Source organism: Corvus kubaryi, unplaced genomic scaffold (genome assembly GCF_017639235.1).
Source record: "Corvus kubaryi isolate FWS band 111438036 unplaced genomic scaffold, C.kubaryi_AGA036_p1.0 37383, whole genome shotgun sequence".
Taxonomy (NCBI): domain Eukaryota; kingdom Metazoa; phylum Chordata; class Aves; order Passeriformes; family Corvidae; genus Corvus; species Corvus kubaryi.
The window spans coordinates 2526984-2542487 of NW_024581125.1; the positions used below are offsets into that span (position 1 = coordinate 2526984).

Consider the following 15504-nt stretch of genomic DNA (forward strand, 5'->3'; position numbering starts at 1 on the left):
CTGAAACGTTTCCATCCGCCTTCCCTCACCCCAAGTGAATAATTCACACCTACCTGATCAGGCTGGATGTGAAAGCTGAGACGGGTCACAGGCCAACATGGACTGAAAGGTCAGAAACAGATCAGTGAAAGCAGTTCCTCCTAATCACGTTTTCGGTGTTGACTCACGGACAATCCCTTTTCCTCCACCTCCCATCGCAAAACAGGGGAGCGCGGCAGCCCAGCAACCACAACATGAGAACTGAGCTTTAACCCGGCGCCGAGGATTCAGAGGGAGCAGGATTCAGGCGGTCCGGAGACTGCGATGCCGCGCAGAAACCCCGGTGCCAGCAGCAGAGTCATCGCGGCGAACTTGGGCTTCATCTCCTCAGGTCTCGGGGCGGGCGGGGGAGAGAAAACAACCCATCCCTGTCCCCTCCCTGTGCCCAGCGGATCTCCTGCGGCTCCAGCTTCGCCTCGGCGGGGGAAGGGGGGGGAGCGATCGCGGGTTAGGCGGGAGGCAGGCGGGGGAGGGCGGGCGGAGGAGCCCCGCGCCCGGCGGGCGGGCAGCCCCCGCGCCCCTCCGGGGACTCCCCGGCCCGGGCGTCGGCCATGCCCGCGCCGCGCAGCTCGGCGCTCCCTGCCTGCTCTTATTAGGATTAATTTCTTTTTTTTTTTGGGGGGGGGGGGGAAAAAAAAAAAAAAAAGAAGAGCCGGGGGAAAAACCCAAAAAATAATGCAGGGCGGGGCGCCCCCGCCCCGGCCGCTGCTCCGCCTGCCGCTGGTTGGGGCGACGGCTCTCCTCAGAGCTGCCCCTCAGATCCACCGGCTCCCGTCAGATGCACTGGCTGGAGCTCCCGTCAGCGCGGCTTCCCTCAGCCCGCTTCCCCTCAGATCCACCGGCTGGGGCTCCCCTCAGCCCAGCTCCTCTCGGCCCCGCTCCCCCCTCAGATCCACCGGCTGGGGCTCCCCTCGGATCCACGGGTTGGAGCTCCTCTCAGCCCGGTTCCCCTCGGATCCGCGGGTTGGCGCTTCCCTCAGCCCCTCCGCGCTCTCCAGCTCCGGCTCATCGCCGCTGCCCTGGTGGTGTCCGGGAAAACATTCCCCATGGTCGCACTGTGGAAACTTCGCCTCATCTTCCTACAGGGCTCCGCCGGGGAAGGGGCGCCCCGGCTCCTGTGGCTCGTGCTGCGCTACATTAAAAATCAATCTCCCTGCAATTCGGCTGCGCTGGCATTAGGCGTCATTGTAAAGCTGTTTCTCCAGAAACCACCAAAAGAGAGATTCTTGGTGTTGGGGAAAACACGGTGACAACAGAAAGAAGGGGAAATTGAGGGGTTTATTTGGACAAAATGCTAAATAATGCTCCGTTTGGGCAAATATTCCCCGAACAGTGCAAACACGAGCTATGAACCTATAAGCCGGCATTGCTGTTGTCGAACCGCTCTTGTGGAAGGCGATGAAGGCCACGTGTGTCACTGTGCTCGGGTCCAGAGGCAAACCCTGCCATCGGTGCCTGCGGAGAGCAGGTGATCCTGGCCATGGAAGCGCACGCAGCGCACCTCGACCCTGGGACCCTGCAGGACGGAGAGCTGGCCCACGGCCAGGCACAGCACCTTGACGGAGGCCTCGCTGCTGGCCAGAGCCACCAGGCCACCTGAAACACAGAGCAAAGGCATTGAGGTTGGCAAAGGCTACACAAGAGAGCAGAGCTGGAAGTTTTGAGATGGTGGCTTTAAAGCCACACGTGTGTGTACTCCTGTTTCCTGAGATAAATTAACAGAAAGTTGGACAGATCAGTCACAATGAGATTGGATTTTGGAGCGATTAAGCCAGTCTGCAGACCTCATGTTCTCCTCACAAGGAGCCTGGCTATTTTGATAGAATCACAGAATCTGCTGAGTTGGAAGGATCCACAAGTATCATCGAGTCCAACTCCTGGCCCTGCACAGAACACCCCAAGGGTCACACCGTGTGCTGAAGAATGTTGTCCAAATGCTTCTTGACTTCTTGTCAGGTTTGGTGCTGTGACCATTCCCTGGGGAGCCTGTGCCAGTGCCCAACCACCCTCTGGAGGAAGAACCTTTTCCTAATGTCCAACCTAAACCTCCCCTGACACAGCTCCAGGCCATTCCCTCAGGTCCTGTCACTGGTCCCCACAGAGCAGACATCAGTGTCTGTCTCTCCTCCTCACAAAGAAGTTGCAGACCCCTTATATCCTTATATCCTTATGGGAAAAAATGACGATAATCAAATCCTTCGTATAGAACAGGGTTTAAGAGTAGAAAAAATAAAGGAAAACCTAAAAAAGATTCTAAGGAGTTCTCAGTTTCCATGTGCTTTTTTGCAAATCAAATGGACTCAGTTTTCAACACTCCTAAGGAAGCAGGATGTGTTTATAAGTTTATTATTATTCCTGCTTAAATAAAAGCAGAGGTAATAGCTGGTGAATAGCATGTTTGAAATGCCTCTTACTTACCCAGCCTCCAGATAAAGATTGTCCTTTAGAAATTAACTATAATAATCATGAGTTTCACATACAAAAAACAAAAACCAAAACAAAACAAAAAATCAATACATTCATTTCAAAGCTGATGTGGCCCTAACAACAACGGGATCACTGTACTGTCAGTCGTGATCTTGGTCAAACACCTTTTTCTATTTGGAGCAAGTTCAATATACCCTTCAAATGATTACAGCTCTTCTTATGTATTGAGATTTTCTCTCTGAAAGCAAAGACATCACCAGAAGAAGAATAATTAATATTGACACTGACAAAGTCAACCTGGCACCAAGGTCATCATTTTTTGGGAGGATGATGAAAAACAGGAGATATTTTGCTATTTTTAATAACTCAGGTTATTCACCAAATAGCCAGTGGGAACATACTGCCCAACACACGTGAGCATGGAGGAATTTATCTGTTTTAACAATTTAGAGCCCTGGATGTGCCTATGTGATGCACAGTTTATCCAGGGAATATACTGTCCCTCCGTTCAAACTAGGTCATAACAATGATGTTCTCTGTTCTGCTCATGAAGATCTGATGGCTTCATTTCTCCATTTATCAAAAGAAACACGTAGTCTAAAACAGCTTACAAATGCACCAAAAATATTTAACCACAACTTATGCTTCGTGTGGTCATGGATATTTGTGTAAGAAGGCAACTAGGAAGTAGAGCTAACCATGATAAATATGCCCTATTTGCAAACCTTTATAACTACCCGGCTTCTTCATCTAGAACAAAGCCTGACACAGCAAAGATCTGTAGGATGGATTAGAGTGTCCAAAGCAGCAGATGTGAATATTTATTATAAACTCCCCTCCAGCAAGTCTTTGCTGACAGAAGCATTGCATATGGATTGCACTTGCAGCGAGACTCTCCAGGCAATCGCTGGATGACTTCTCCAGGAGCCAAACAAATGCCATTTCCCCAGCAGCCCTGATACCACAACAGCTGGGCAGGGGGCTAATGTCACTTCCAGCTTCTCAAAACCACTAATGAACCCAGTTGTTACAGAGAGGGACAGGCAGGAGAAAAGGTTTGGACAGCTGCAGTCCACTTCCAGAAAGTAAGGGCAGGACAGAGTGACAACTGAGACAAAGTTTCAGCTCATTCACTCTCTGGGTTGAGCAGGGCAGGGGCAGACCCCAACCGTGCATTTTTCTAAATGCTTTGCTAGGTAAGTCACATGCTTGAAGCAAAACCAGAGCACTCATCCTGTCAGTCCATGCCAGTATTCCAACAGTCCTGGGAAATGACAAAGCCAACAGGAAGATAGAGAGGGTCAATAAAAAACAACCAACTAGGAGGTGCAGCAGTAAACTGCACTGCCTTCATTGCTAGCGCTCACTGGGGAAAGGATGGAGGTGCTCTAGGCAGCCCTGGTGAAGAATGATTCATTTCAGAGGAATTTTTCCCTGAGTTAGGATGTGTTACTATCGCTGACCATGAGTACAGCCACTTCCTGGCTCAGGAGCAGCAGGATGCACAGGCAGATGCATGTGAGGGGGAATGCACAAAATGACAACATCTCATTTCTGTCACCCTTTATGTCAGCACTGATCTACGGGCTCATAACAATTTGCTCATTATAATGTAAATTTACTCCCTCCTTCCTTCCAAAAGGAGATGTTTCATTTTGGGAAGAGGGAACAAATTGTGTTTTATTGCTCTTTCAAAATGTTCTCCAATTAGGAAAGCAAACAAAAACTACTACATAATTGTGATGCAAAGCTGTATTTTAATGAAGGATACTTACTTGTCACTAACAAAGGCACTTTGATGTAACACTGGAAGAAGATAAAAGCTTGAAGATAGGTTGTTCGTCATACCTTTGACCCATCTGTCAGGTGGGGCTGGTCTATGCAAACTGACTGAACCCAGCAGTTAGGCTGATTCGCATTGGAATGAACAGATTCTGCTTAGAAGATGCAAAGTCTCCAAGACCTTGACCTCTAGATCTCCCAGCCTCTAGATCTCCAGCTCACAAGGCTCCCAGAACCTACTCTGGATATGTTGGTGCACTTGGCAACACGGGGAGCTAAAGGGAAGCTTTGCTCTGGCTGGCCTCATGCCAATCCTGAGCTCAGCCTTCTTCCTCAACCTGGCAGACAAAGAGTGATGACAAAGCACATTGCCACCACAAAGAGACCCTACAGTAGCAGCCTTTGTACTAATCACAGTTGAGTTGCTGTTGCCCATTGCTAGAACACAAGTACTAATTTTTCTGATGTACCCCTATTATGTCCTTAGAATAACATAAGCTCTGACCATCTGGCCACTTGCTTCAAATAGGATGCAATGAGTTGGAAAAGGTAAAGAAAGGTAGCAAAGCCAATTAAAGGTACAAACAACTTCTGTGCAAAGAATCCTTATGAGGGATGACAATTTAGCTGAGAAAAAACTATTTGTGCACTAAAATGTACTTGGCTGATGCTGCTTACTCCATATGTAAACCTCAGGCTTCCGTCCTTCCTTTGGGACCCACAGAGAAATGTGGAGCCAAGCCAGACTCCAAACTACCCCCCAGGGGATGGTGAAACACAGGGTTTCCATGAAAATGCTCATCTGAATCCCATTTCAGCCAGGAGCTGCAGGGCAGCCAGAATCTGGAATCTCTGGACAGTCACCTTCTTGGACCAGACTGAATTTGCTCTGAGGAATCACTGCACTTTCAGCTCCTTTTTTTTCCCCAGCACTGGAATTAAGTACTGCTGCAGGTTTCCAGTCCCAGTGTCCTACAAAAAAAAGCTCTGTTCTTGTCTCCGGACTGGCAATGCTCTTGGATTTTGGCATTGATTAATGACAAATGCAGTGCAGTTGTTTGGGTTGGAAACACGTTTGTACTTAGAACAATAAAAATCATCCATGCCCTTCTAGAAGAACTATTCATGCTACTAAAACTGTATCTCTACATTTTTTTTGAGACCAGAACTGAACCCTAAAATCATTTAGTACCTCAGAGATAGTAGTATTTTAATTTTTTTTTAATTTTATTTTATTTATTTATTTATTTTTTTTTTTTACTTTTAGGACACGTAGCCCACTCTGGAGAAAATGAATTATCTTGTTTGAAAATCTGTTCTTGTAAATTTTCCAGAATGTACATAAAGTTATGGGCTTGATAAGGGCCATAGCCACAAAGTGCCAAAAGCAGGAATCTAGCAAAGAACTCACCAAATTTACTGGAGTGTCTGCACTGACCTAAACATGTGAACTTAAAAGCAAAGTTATTGCATTCACTGAGGGTCAGTTGTGTTGGATATAAGTAAGCATCCTGCTTCTTCTCATCTGCAAGGAACTTTGCGTACCTACGCCACTGTGTAAATCCTAAGGAACCAAAGCCCCTCCTGTGGATACAGTATGAAATCCATCTCCTAATTTGAACTGGTGGATAAATTTAAAATAGTGCAGGCGTGTTGAAGCAATCTAATTTGTTACTGCATTTCTTCAAAAGACAGAACTAGACAAGATTAATTTGCTGGGTTGATGGCTCCAAATTACTTGGGGTAAAAGGAACAAAACCTGTACTTGCCAAAAGACAGCTTGACAATTTATATTTCATAAGAGCCTAACAGAAATCACAGCCACGATTACTGTCTTTGTACAATGAATTTTGAGTGAAACCTTGCCAGGACCATGCTACAGACTGTTTTACATGTCCAGAAAGCTGGAAACTGTGACATCTTTGGAGCAAACCACCACCACTCCTCACTGGTGAGCCCTTTTATATGCCCATTAAAGCATTTAACTTTTCTTTGGGCAAACTAATTTACTAATTCTGTAACATTCCATTATCAAAATACTCTGAAAAGTTCTGGTTTAGCCTGCCAGTACTTCATGTTTCTGGAGTAGTCTAGCAGCTTCTTCAGTGCTAATAAAATAGTGTTGCAACCAAAGTCACAAACTCCACAGCTCCCCAGGCACATCAGGCTGAGACATTCTTCCTGATAACTGGCACTGTTTGCTCGCTTCCAGTAATATTTTCCATAGACTCAGCAACTCAGGCCAAATCTTCTTCTCCAGCAGAACAAGGACAGTGACAGATCAAAACCTCTCTTCACTGCTCCAGCAGCTCCTCCTCTCACAGACAACAGAGTAGTTGAGGAGCAGGATTTGGGCAGTTGCTTCTACTAACAGTACAGCAGTTACTTTAGACTTCCTTGCAAATAATTCCAATGTGATCGCTTCCCCAATTTAAAAATTAATTGCACTGCCTAACTGTAAGCAAAGCATCCACCTTCAAAGACAAACCCAGCTACTTCTGGGTTTAAATTAAAAAAAACCTTGCGTGGCTTGAAGAAATTCTGTTTATCTTAACTGCATGAGACCATTCCTGATAGCAGAGATGAAGTAACATATCAAAGAAAGCAAGCAAGAAAAGCTTTGATCAATAGGGAAATGGTTTTTATACACATCAGAACCAATTTAAAGAATTCTCTAGGATCAATTTGGATAGACAGAAATGCTTCTCAGCATTTATTACCTGTGGAGGGAATATTGATCCCATCCATTGATTTCTCCTATGCATGTAGAGCAGCATCTGGTTTTGTTGTGTGGGTTTTTTTCCAAAGAGAGATGACCCAAAGTGGAAGGTATCAAGAAACTACTTGTATTTTAAGGACTTACATTAATGGTTCAACCAATGTCGTTACTCAGAACTTTTAAACTCTGTTCAAGAATTGTCAGAATGTAATTTACCTTAATTTTGGTACATGATTGTTAGTCAGTGGAATATATTTTAAGAGAAGTGGTTTTTTTTGAGCCTTACTTACCAAAGGCTGCCAATTCCTTACGTAACACATTGCATCAAACATGTTTTTTTTCCTGTTCCCTTTTCAAAAGAATGTCTCTTCATGATAATGTTATAAATTGCACAGCCCTAATGGATTACATTCCCTCTGAATTAAGGTCTTTTGTCATTACTGGAGCTGCAACCATTTGCATCATCATGAGGATCCCTCAGCCTGAAGTCTCCTATGAACTGGGCACCTCTCAGGTGAGGTATGAAAGGCAGAAATACCCAGTCCCTCCGTTTAGTAGTCTGGCTAACACTTAGTTAATGTGCTTGGCTACATAAAAGTAGATGGAATATTTACAAGGGCTGCAAACTATGATTGCAGTGGCTGTAGATAAAATTCTTCATTACTGTCACACTAAGCAGAACGTTATTTACCAGGCAACTGATTTCAACATATGATAGATGGCGGATAGTTGTTTTTGTTCTATAAACAGCTTTCAACAAATATAACAACTATTTCTTGTACACTACGTTTTGCTTAGGAATGCACTTTTTAGACATTATTTTAAGTCCTCTGTTGTCAAATGTGAGTAAAACCTCCTAAATATTCTCGTGGAAATAATGGTGGCGCCCCTCCTCCCTTTGTCTTCACACTCTAGATCTTTCAAGAGAGAGGGCATAGAAGAATAATCTTGAGCAGTTTGTAATTCACTTGCAGCAATTCACTAAATATTCTCAGTAATGGAGGCCAAAAGGCAAGCTGGGAAAGAGAGAAGACGTCCAAGAATCTGCTGATACAGGTGTTTAATAGACTGCTACCAAAATAAAATCCTTTTGTCATTCTCTCTAGTGACTTTTTTCTTTCCCCTTTCTCAGAAGTATTTAAATAGACATAGATTTGGCAAAGTATATTAGGGAAAATTAGCTCATCTCAGAGTGCACTTAAGCTCGTGACTCACCTTGTGCATGTGAAGTCATTCAACTCAGTGCAATCATGTGCTCAAATGAGGCAGGATCAGGGCATCACAAAGAGTCACTACTGCAACAAGGACTTACAGCACAAGATCTTAGAATCAGCCAACTCACTTCTGTTTGGCTTTCAGCAGGACAGCAACAGTCAGGCCTCCTAAACAGGAAGGCAGCTTTTCAGGCTGAGTACGGCCATATAGTGCAGGTGTCCTAGATCCAAGGATCGTAAAAAGGTAGTAACAGGAAAGTCAGTGCAGAGAAGCTTCTGAGACAAATTATGCAATAGACATTTACAAAGGTGGAAAGCGATTCCCCTGGAACACAGAAAAACCTCAAATTACCCAAGCAGTGTGTTAGCAGAAATTCAATTCACATCTTTAAAAATCAGCATGTAGACATTTGGCCTGGCTGATAAATGAGTGTGGAGAGGGATGTGGCCTGATGCACTTCCCTCCAAAGAGTAGAGGCGTGGAGTAATGTCTGGCCGATGGAAAAAGAGGACTTCTCTTAACTTCCTGCTCTGTGGAACTGTGACCTAGATGAAGGGACATTATTCCCAGAGCTTAAACAGATCTCAGAACTCGACAAATCCTTTTTCAAGCAAGAAATCACCAGAAAGTTACTCTGAGCAAAGAAAGCATTTATCTGATAGAAGAAAATCCTTTATATAAAAGAACTTTAATCCTTTTTATAAGGATTTCTAGACTCAGACCATTACTGTAAAGCTCCCTTTCAGCTGGACTTGAGCTTGTTTATATTACATTTTAGTTGGCCTTTTTGGTAGCATTTTGGATTTTTAAAGTAGTTTCAAAACAAAGCAAAAAGTATTAAAGCAGAAACTTTTGAAGCAGAGTCTTCAAGATGTTAAAACCTTTCTGGATGTGTTAATGAGGCATGTTGAATATATTAAAAATAAGGTATTGAGAATAAAAGGAAAATACCTTCTGTCTAGGACTGGAGTTTTGAAATGAAAATGTCTGTCAAAGAAGAGTATTTTTATGCATATAATAGGAAGGCACTTGTCTAGCTCTCAGTGTTACCTAGAATACCTGTATGTGGGCACATGTGTAGGTCTGTGTTTCCAAGGGAATCTACCTTGAGGTAAAAAATGGATGAGGAAGAACCAAGCCATCCTGGCAAAAATCCTTGGATTGCTACCGAGTGCGGGACCTCGGGCCCACCAAGCTGTTCTGAAATCAAAAATTCCGAAAGGCAGCATTTGGTTTTTAAATCACCACTGAAGGGGAGGTGTTGAGTGACACTGCATCCACAGGGAGCTGCCAGGAGCCCCGGCAGGGCAGTAACAGGTTGGCTGAGAAACTCCCGAGAAGGTGACATCAGTACTGGAGCTGCTGCAGTTGTGCTTGTGCTGCCCAGGGCAACAACATGACAAAAATGTCACATTTTAAGAAAGCAACAGAGGAAAAGAGGAAAGATCAGTATCATCTGATGCTCTTCAAAAAGGAATAAATCACCATAAAATTATCTGCAGGAGTTGCCAAGCTGAACCTCTGCTTGCAAAGGAACTTTCTGAAAGACTTTTTATGTGATGGCAAATGCTCCAGAGCATGGTTACAGTTCACATTCAGATCTTGTTCTGAAGAACAAGCTTTCCTCTTCTGTTAAACTTACATATTTGAAGCAGCATGCCAAGTACTGTACTGCAAGTAACACTATCTCCAGGACACATTAGCTGTTTTCTCGGTGTTTGAAGAGTCACACTTACATTAAATAAAAACTTTCATTAAGACAATACTTACTGATGAGAAAATGAGAAAAATTAAGTCACAGCAAATTTCTGTCACCACAAATTGAAAATTATTCTAGCTTCTGCTACAAGTAAGGTCCCTGAATACAGATTTGGGTGCAAAAACATGCTTTGCTCTGAATTTCTTACTTGGCTGCAGCTGTATGTGTTTAAGGCATTGCTATATCTCACTTTTAAGAATTCAGTGAAGGTGAGTGGTGTATAGAGATGAAAAATTTCAGGTGTGCAGGAACATAGCTCTGACTAATGGAAACACTGGTTTAAAAACATTCAGAGAATAGAAGATAACCTTTGTATTAATGCTCTGCTTCTTCTCCTTTCCCCACTTTGAGATGCCTGCAGTCATTCAGTTAAAGCCTCCCTGATCCTCCTCCCTTTCTCAAGTGGTAAGATGGATATGCTTGTGTTACAGAAGATGAGACTGGGATGTGAACACTGATTTATTTTTCCCTTGGACAGCATATGCATCATCCTTTCCATTAACTCTAAGGGAATGACCAGATGTGTAATCGCTTTTTGACACGGAGTGGGATTCATTTCATCTGACCTTGCCATCCCACAGTGGATTCAGTTCATCCAGGCTCCTCCTGCAGTTACCAGGGAGGAAAAACTCCCTTTTCCCAGGAGCTCCCCGCCTCTCTGGGACAGCAGGTGGCTGGCTCTGCGTGCTGACTACAGAAGGACCTCCACAGCTCCTTCTCAGACAGCTCAAGCAGGGTGACACTCAATCCCATGCAGGACTTCCAAGCAGGCACCTCAAAGACATTTTTAAAGAAAATTCCCTAACTTGCACTGCTGGGAGACGTGTAAACCTGAGCATCTGCAAATGAACCTAGACACCTGTATCCATCCAGGGGCTTAAATACCATCGAAAGCCAGACTTACATAGGCAATGACCTCTATTAAACCCAAGTCTTAATCATTTGGTGCAACTCTCATGCTGTGGCAACAATCCATAATTTCAGTAGCATTTGATAGCAAAGCAGACTGTATGCATCATCAACATTTTGTAACCCTATTAACTCTGAGATAATGGACTTGTCTCTGCTATATTTCTAAGCTTATTGGAATGGACTGTAATTAGCACTTTCTTTTTTTAATACAAATCTCTTGACCCCCAGAGCCAGTTCTTACACCACAGCTAATAACCACTGCAGGTGATCAAAGCCTGAGATGGAGGTGGACGCAGACCTCGAAGCCAAACTTCAGTTTACTTCCAGAGTTTAAGTAGGAGTCATGAAAAATACTGCTTCAGAGAAAAAGCACTTTTGAGGGAAAGTAGTATTTATTTTGCTTTGCCTCAAAATGTTCTGCTTAAGTGTTTTACCTCTGAATATGCTCCTTAAAGAGGTTCAGTGTTGTTACGAGCCCAGATGAGAGCAGCTCTGGCTAAACATTGTGTATTCCTAATGCTTTTTGCACTCATCAGTCTTTCCTGGCAAGTAAGATCAGGAAACACTTCTGTTTTGTCCTTAAAGCTAGTTTCTTGTTAGCATTATTATTTCAAGCTTAGATGATGATCTAATGTACGTGGATTCTGGTTTCTGTCAAGCCAAGTCCTTTGCTACACGACACTCCTGGGAGATGGAGGCTCATGTGGTGTGGGCCCTGCTGAGGTGGCTGGAAAGCCAGGCTTGGCTTGTGCTGTGTGTGCCTCCAGCTTAGCCTGAGGTTCCCCTCCTGACTGTGCTGTATCCCATCTGCTGTAGCTGTCTGGGCATCTTCTCTGGTGACTGGAAAGAGATGAGTGGGATAAAATGTGTCATGCATGTCCCTACTCTCTGTTTACTCCATGGCTAGCTTGAACAAATTATCTCATTTTTAGGTAGTCAAATAGATGGGGCTCAATGCCACCCTTAAACGTCAACTCTCCCAACTCAAGTTGGGGTTTTTTTGTTTGTTTGTAAAACTTCCAGGATAAAAAAATTGGAGATTTTAAATCTTAATCAGTGCAGCCTTCAGATGTTGCCTACACTGTCACGATGATACAAGTGAACCAACATTGCAGAGTGACTTTTATCTTTCTTCCACATTACAACTAAATAGTATTTCACCATGGTAGTAAAACCAGACAGACAGACAGACACACAGGAAGACTCTGAAAACAAAACAAAAACCCAGAAGTAAGAAAACTGGGCTTAATAAAATCTTCTCCAAGTACAAGCTCCAAGAGTCTCCCTTTAACTTAAACATGTTATTGTCAACAGTGGCATCTCTGTTCGGCTATTCCCTTAACTAAACATTCCTATTACTGTCATTCCTTGGGCTGTCATATTCACTGCCGTGACAGCACAAACACTGTGCTGTAAAATCTGTCAGAGAGGCCAGTTGATTTCCTACATCTTCTGACACTTGCAGGTCTTTAATATCAGGCTGTCAGAACACCTAAGAGAAAGGCGGGTGCTTCCCTGTTTGGGGCCGTTACTGTGACTACCATCACACATACTTTAATCATTAGCCTTATACTACTGTGAAATCCTGACTTTTATGCCCTTGGAGTCCCATGCCAGAAAATGCTGTTGGTATAAATCTATCGTAGAGGTTAGCTGGCTCACTTACCCATGGAGTTCTATACGTAAAATGAAGCCTTTATGTTTTACAAAGCTTATATAGTGTTTTCTTAAACTGTCTTCTGTGAGATTTTTTGGTTTTTGTTTTTTTTTTTTTTTTTGCAGAGGGGAGCTGTAGTAGGTGTAACAATTACTCAGTGACAGGCGTAGGTGAAACTCAGCTGCTTAAAATAAACCTCTCTGTGCCAGGACCCTTTTGTCTTTAGGTATACTCATGGAGCAAATGAGCTTGGTGGGCAGTGAGTTTTCTGTAATGCAAAACTCTTTTGATTCAATATTAAAATGAAACTGAGAGAAGAACAAGAGTAAATCAGACCAGAACAGTCCCTGGTCTTCAACTGTTTATGGCACTCCCTTCACAGGGAGAAGAGCATCTATAATCCTGCTCCTGCTTGGCTGTTGTCCCCCAGTGACAGTGAACAAAGTGTTCCTGGGCAAATAATTATCCTGGGATAGCCCTTTTTGTATCTTTCCTGTTCTAGCATTCCACTTGGATGCAAAGAAAAATAAATGAAGAGCTGTTAAGGAAGATTTTATAGCCCCCAGATCAAGGTGCTGCTGATAGGTAGAAGTCTCTGCTACTAGCAGCAGTCCAATTGATCACACGGTGTGACAGAAGCCACACGGTCGATGGATTTAGGAAACCCCATTCCAAGAACAAACAGTGTGATAAGCAAAGCATGTACTTCCAGGTGGTATGAGTCAGGTAAGCCACCAGGAACCATAGATGAATGTTGTGTAGCTTTAAGTGACTGTACTGATGCTCCCAGAGTTTCTGCTCACAGAGAGCAGAACAAAAATTTAGGTCTTTAGTGGTTTAATTGCCAAAGAACATTTGCTGCAGGAACCTAATAACTTTTTAATGTGTGAATCCATGAACAGCCCGCAAGAGCATTACTGGAGAATCAACAGAGTTGTGGCTGAGGCAGAGGTAGGACAAGTTTGGAGATCAGTTCCAATAAGTGCCTTGCTGCCTGACAGCCCAGTTCATTTAATTTCCCCGGGCCTCAGCTCCCCATCCACAACAGAAACTGAATCACCACTTTGTTCAGCTCATCCCTTTAGGCTGACTGGGGTGGGAACTCCTACAGCTTGTCCATTCTTAAAAAAATCATAAAGAATCACAGAATGGGTCAGGTTGGAAGAGACCTTAGAAGTGATGCAAGGCAGCAGCAGATCTGCTGGCTCTGTGTGCACACAAGGCATCAACTGAACCTTGGGGGATAACACACAGCATCACCCCCCTGGATACAAAATCCCCTCACCTGTCCTCAGGGAATGGCCAAACCGAGCAGGGAGTGTGGGCTGGCTGCTCCTGCTGCCTGGAATGGATGCTGCTGTCGGTGTAACAAATGCCGTCTGTCATCACGGTATTTATGACACTAATGCTGAACTGCTGGACAGCATCCAATAAAAATCTATGGTGAGGTAATGGGACGGAGCTAGGGAGTGCTGAAAAGGAATCCCCAGCTAATACAGCTCTGATGGCTTTGAGTATACACAGAATATCTTGTCATACTACAGCTAAGTGATAGTTAAATAAACAACAAAGGTAATTGTAGGGTACTTCAGTCGCTTTGCAGATTTATGGTGCTTTGAAGGCAGCTCCTTGCAGTGGTCCCTGCCAAGGTTTTCAGCTTTTGACTCCTGTGCTTTAAGTGTCTGAAAGATATGAATTGTGTTTCACTTGCTGTCCTGGACTGACTGGGACATTGCTGCTTTTATTCACAGCCAAAAAAAATTTTTAATTCTTTATGGATTATTCATCCCTTGCCTGAGAAGCCAGCATAGGTCAAGTCTGAATGAGTTTGTCTCAGACCTTGCAGACTTGCTGCTCTTTCAAGCCTAAGTCTGTGACGTGCAACAGTTTCCAAAATTAAAATGTCCTGTTAGACCCAAGTAGTTTCTGATATATTAGATTAAGATATAAAATCTAACTGCAAACCCCTTGAACTGTGCTCCTTTTCCTTGAACTTGCCATTTGCAACCTTACTGATTGCTTGGACGCGTTAGTTGCTATTTCCTGTGCTCATAGAGCCAGTTACACACGAAAATTGTGGAGGTAGGGCTTTGTAAATCCAATCTATCCCTTTCCTAGGACTGCATAAGCATGGGTAGATTAAATTATTCTCATTTAAATCCAGGTTTCCGAAGCAACCCTGTCAAATAGAGGCATCCACCTTTTTCATCTGCTGGATTACTCTGGCTAATACTTAGGCTGTCATGGTCTCCAAAAGAAGGAAGACTGCAGTTCTCCTCCACCACTGTATTATCTTTTCTCATTGCTTTTATATTTTGGCAAACCTACACTGATAGGAGGTAATACTAGCTTGTAAGGTCTGAGAAGAATTGAATTCAAATCCCAATGCACAGCTTTCATATCTAAATATGTAATTTTCTGCAACCTCCCTGTCTCCTCCTGATTTACCCAAAAAGCTGGTGAATACTTTGCTGTTCTCCCTTTCTTTGGAAACATATGCTGTGCTCTAATAGCTCTTTTCCTTCTCCAGCAATAATTTTCCTTCTTCTTGTACTGAAGCTCAGCACTTTCCTGCAGATGTTGTTCTCAGTCTAGCCTGATTCTTCTATGTCCTCTTCTGCATCACTCCAGTTCTTTACTCCACGCTCCCTATTCTTCACTTTCTCACCTGTGCCCCAGGTGGTCCCATGGCCATCCATCCATCCATCCATCCATCCATCCATCCATTCATCCTTCCATCCATCCATCCATCCATCCATCCATCAGGATAACACATCCTTTCCCCACTTCCAGCTCCACACTAAACCTGCTCTTTTCCTGACACATTTCCAACTTGAAAAACTGGTTTGAACATTTTTTGTGAGTTACATGTTCTTTTGACAATTTCCAAATAACATCTTTGTCATTTAGCTTCCTAACCAGCATATCAATGCAGCCAGGCTCCTGTAACTCCTGGATTACTAAATCACATACATGACTATTCTGATGAGACAA

At 43.8% G+C, this 15504-nt stretch overlaps 2 protein-coding genes and 1 long non-coding RNA gene across 8 annotated transcripts in view; 1 reads left to right on the top strand and 2 right to left on the bottom strand.

The window, feature by feature from the left end:
* The window catches only part of VWC2L (von Willebrand factor C domain containing 2 like), a 47981-nt gene extending 47467 nt beyond the window's left edge, over positions 1-514 (bottom strand). For 2 of the 5 annotated variants that reach the window (XM_042035383.1, XM_042035382.1), the window contains exon 1: positions 54-513. The gene's annotated coding sequence lies outside the window, so the exon portion shown is untranslated. Of the gene's footprint in view, positions 1-53 lie in introns of all 5 variants that reach the window. The other 3 variants (XM_042035380.1, XM_042035379.1, XM_042035381.1) reach the window with 3 other exon arrangements.
* On the top strand, positions 286-2290 carry LOC121668011. The gene is made up of 2 exons (XR_006017219.1): positions 286-370; positions 1125-2290. It is a non-coding gene; the product is annotated as an uncharacterized LOC121668011 (long non-coding RNA).
* Positions 1299-15504, bottom strand: part of SPAG16 (sperm associated antigen 16) — a 359065-nt gene continuing 344859 nt past the window's right edge. For both annotated transcript variants that reach the window (XM_042035377.1, XM_042035375.1), the window contains one exon: positions 1299-1635. In XM_042035377.1, the coding sequence (XP_041891311.1) occupies positions 1454-1635 (182 nt within the window). In that variant the 3' untranslated portion in view covers positions 1299-1453. The remainder of the gene's footprint in view (positions 1636-15504) is intronic.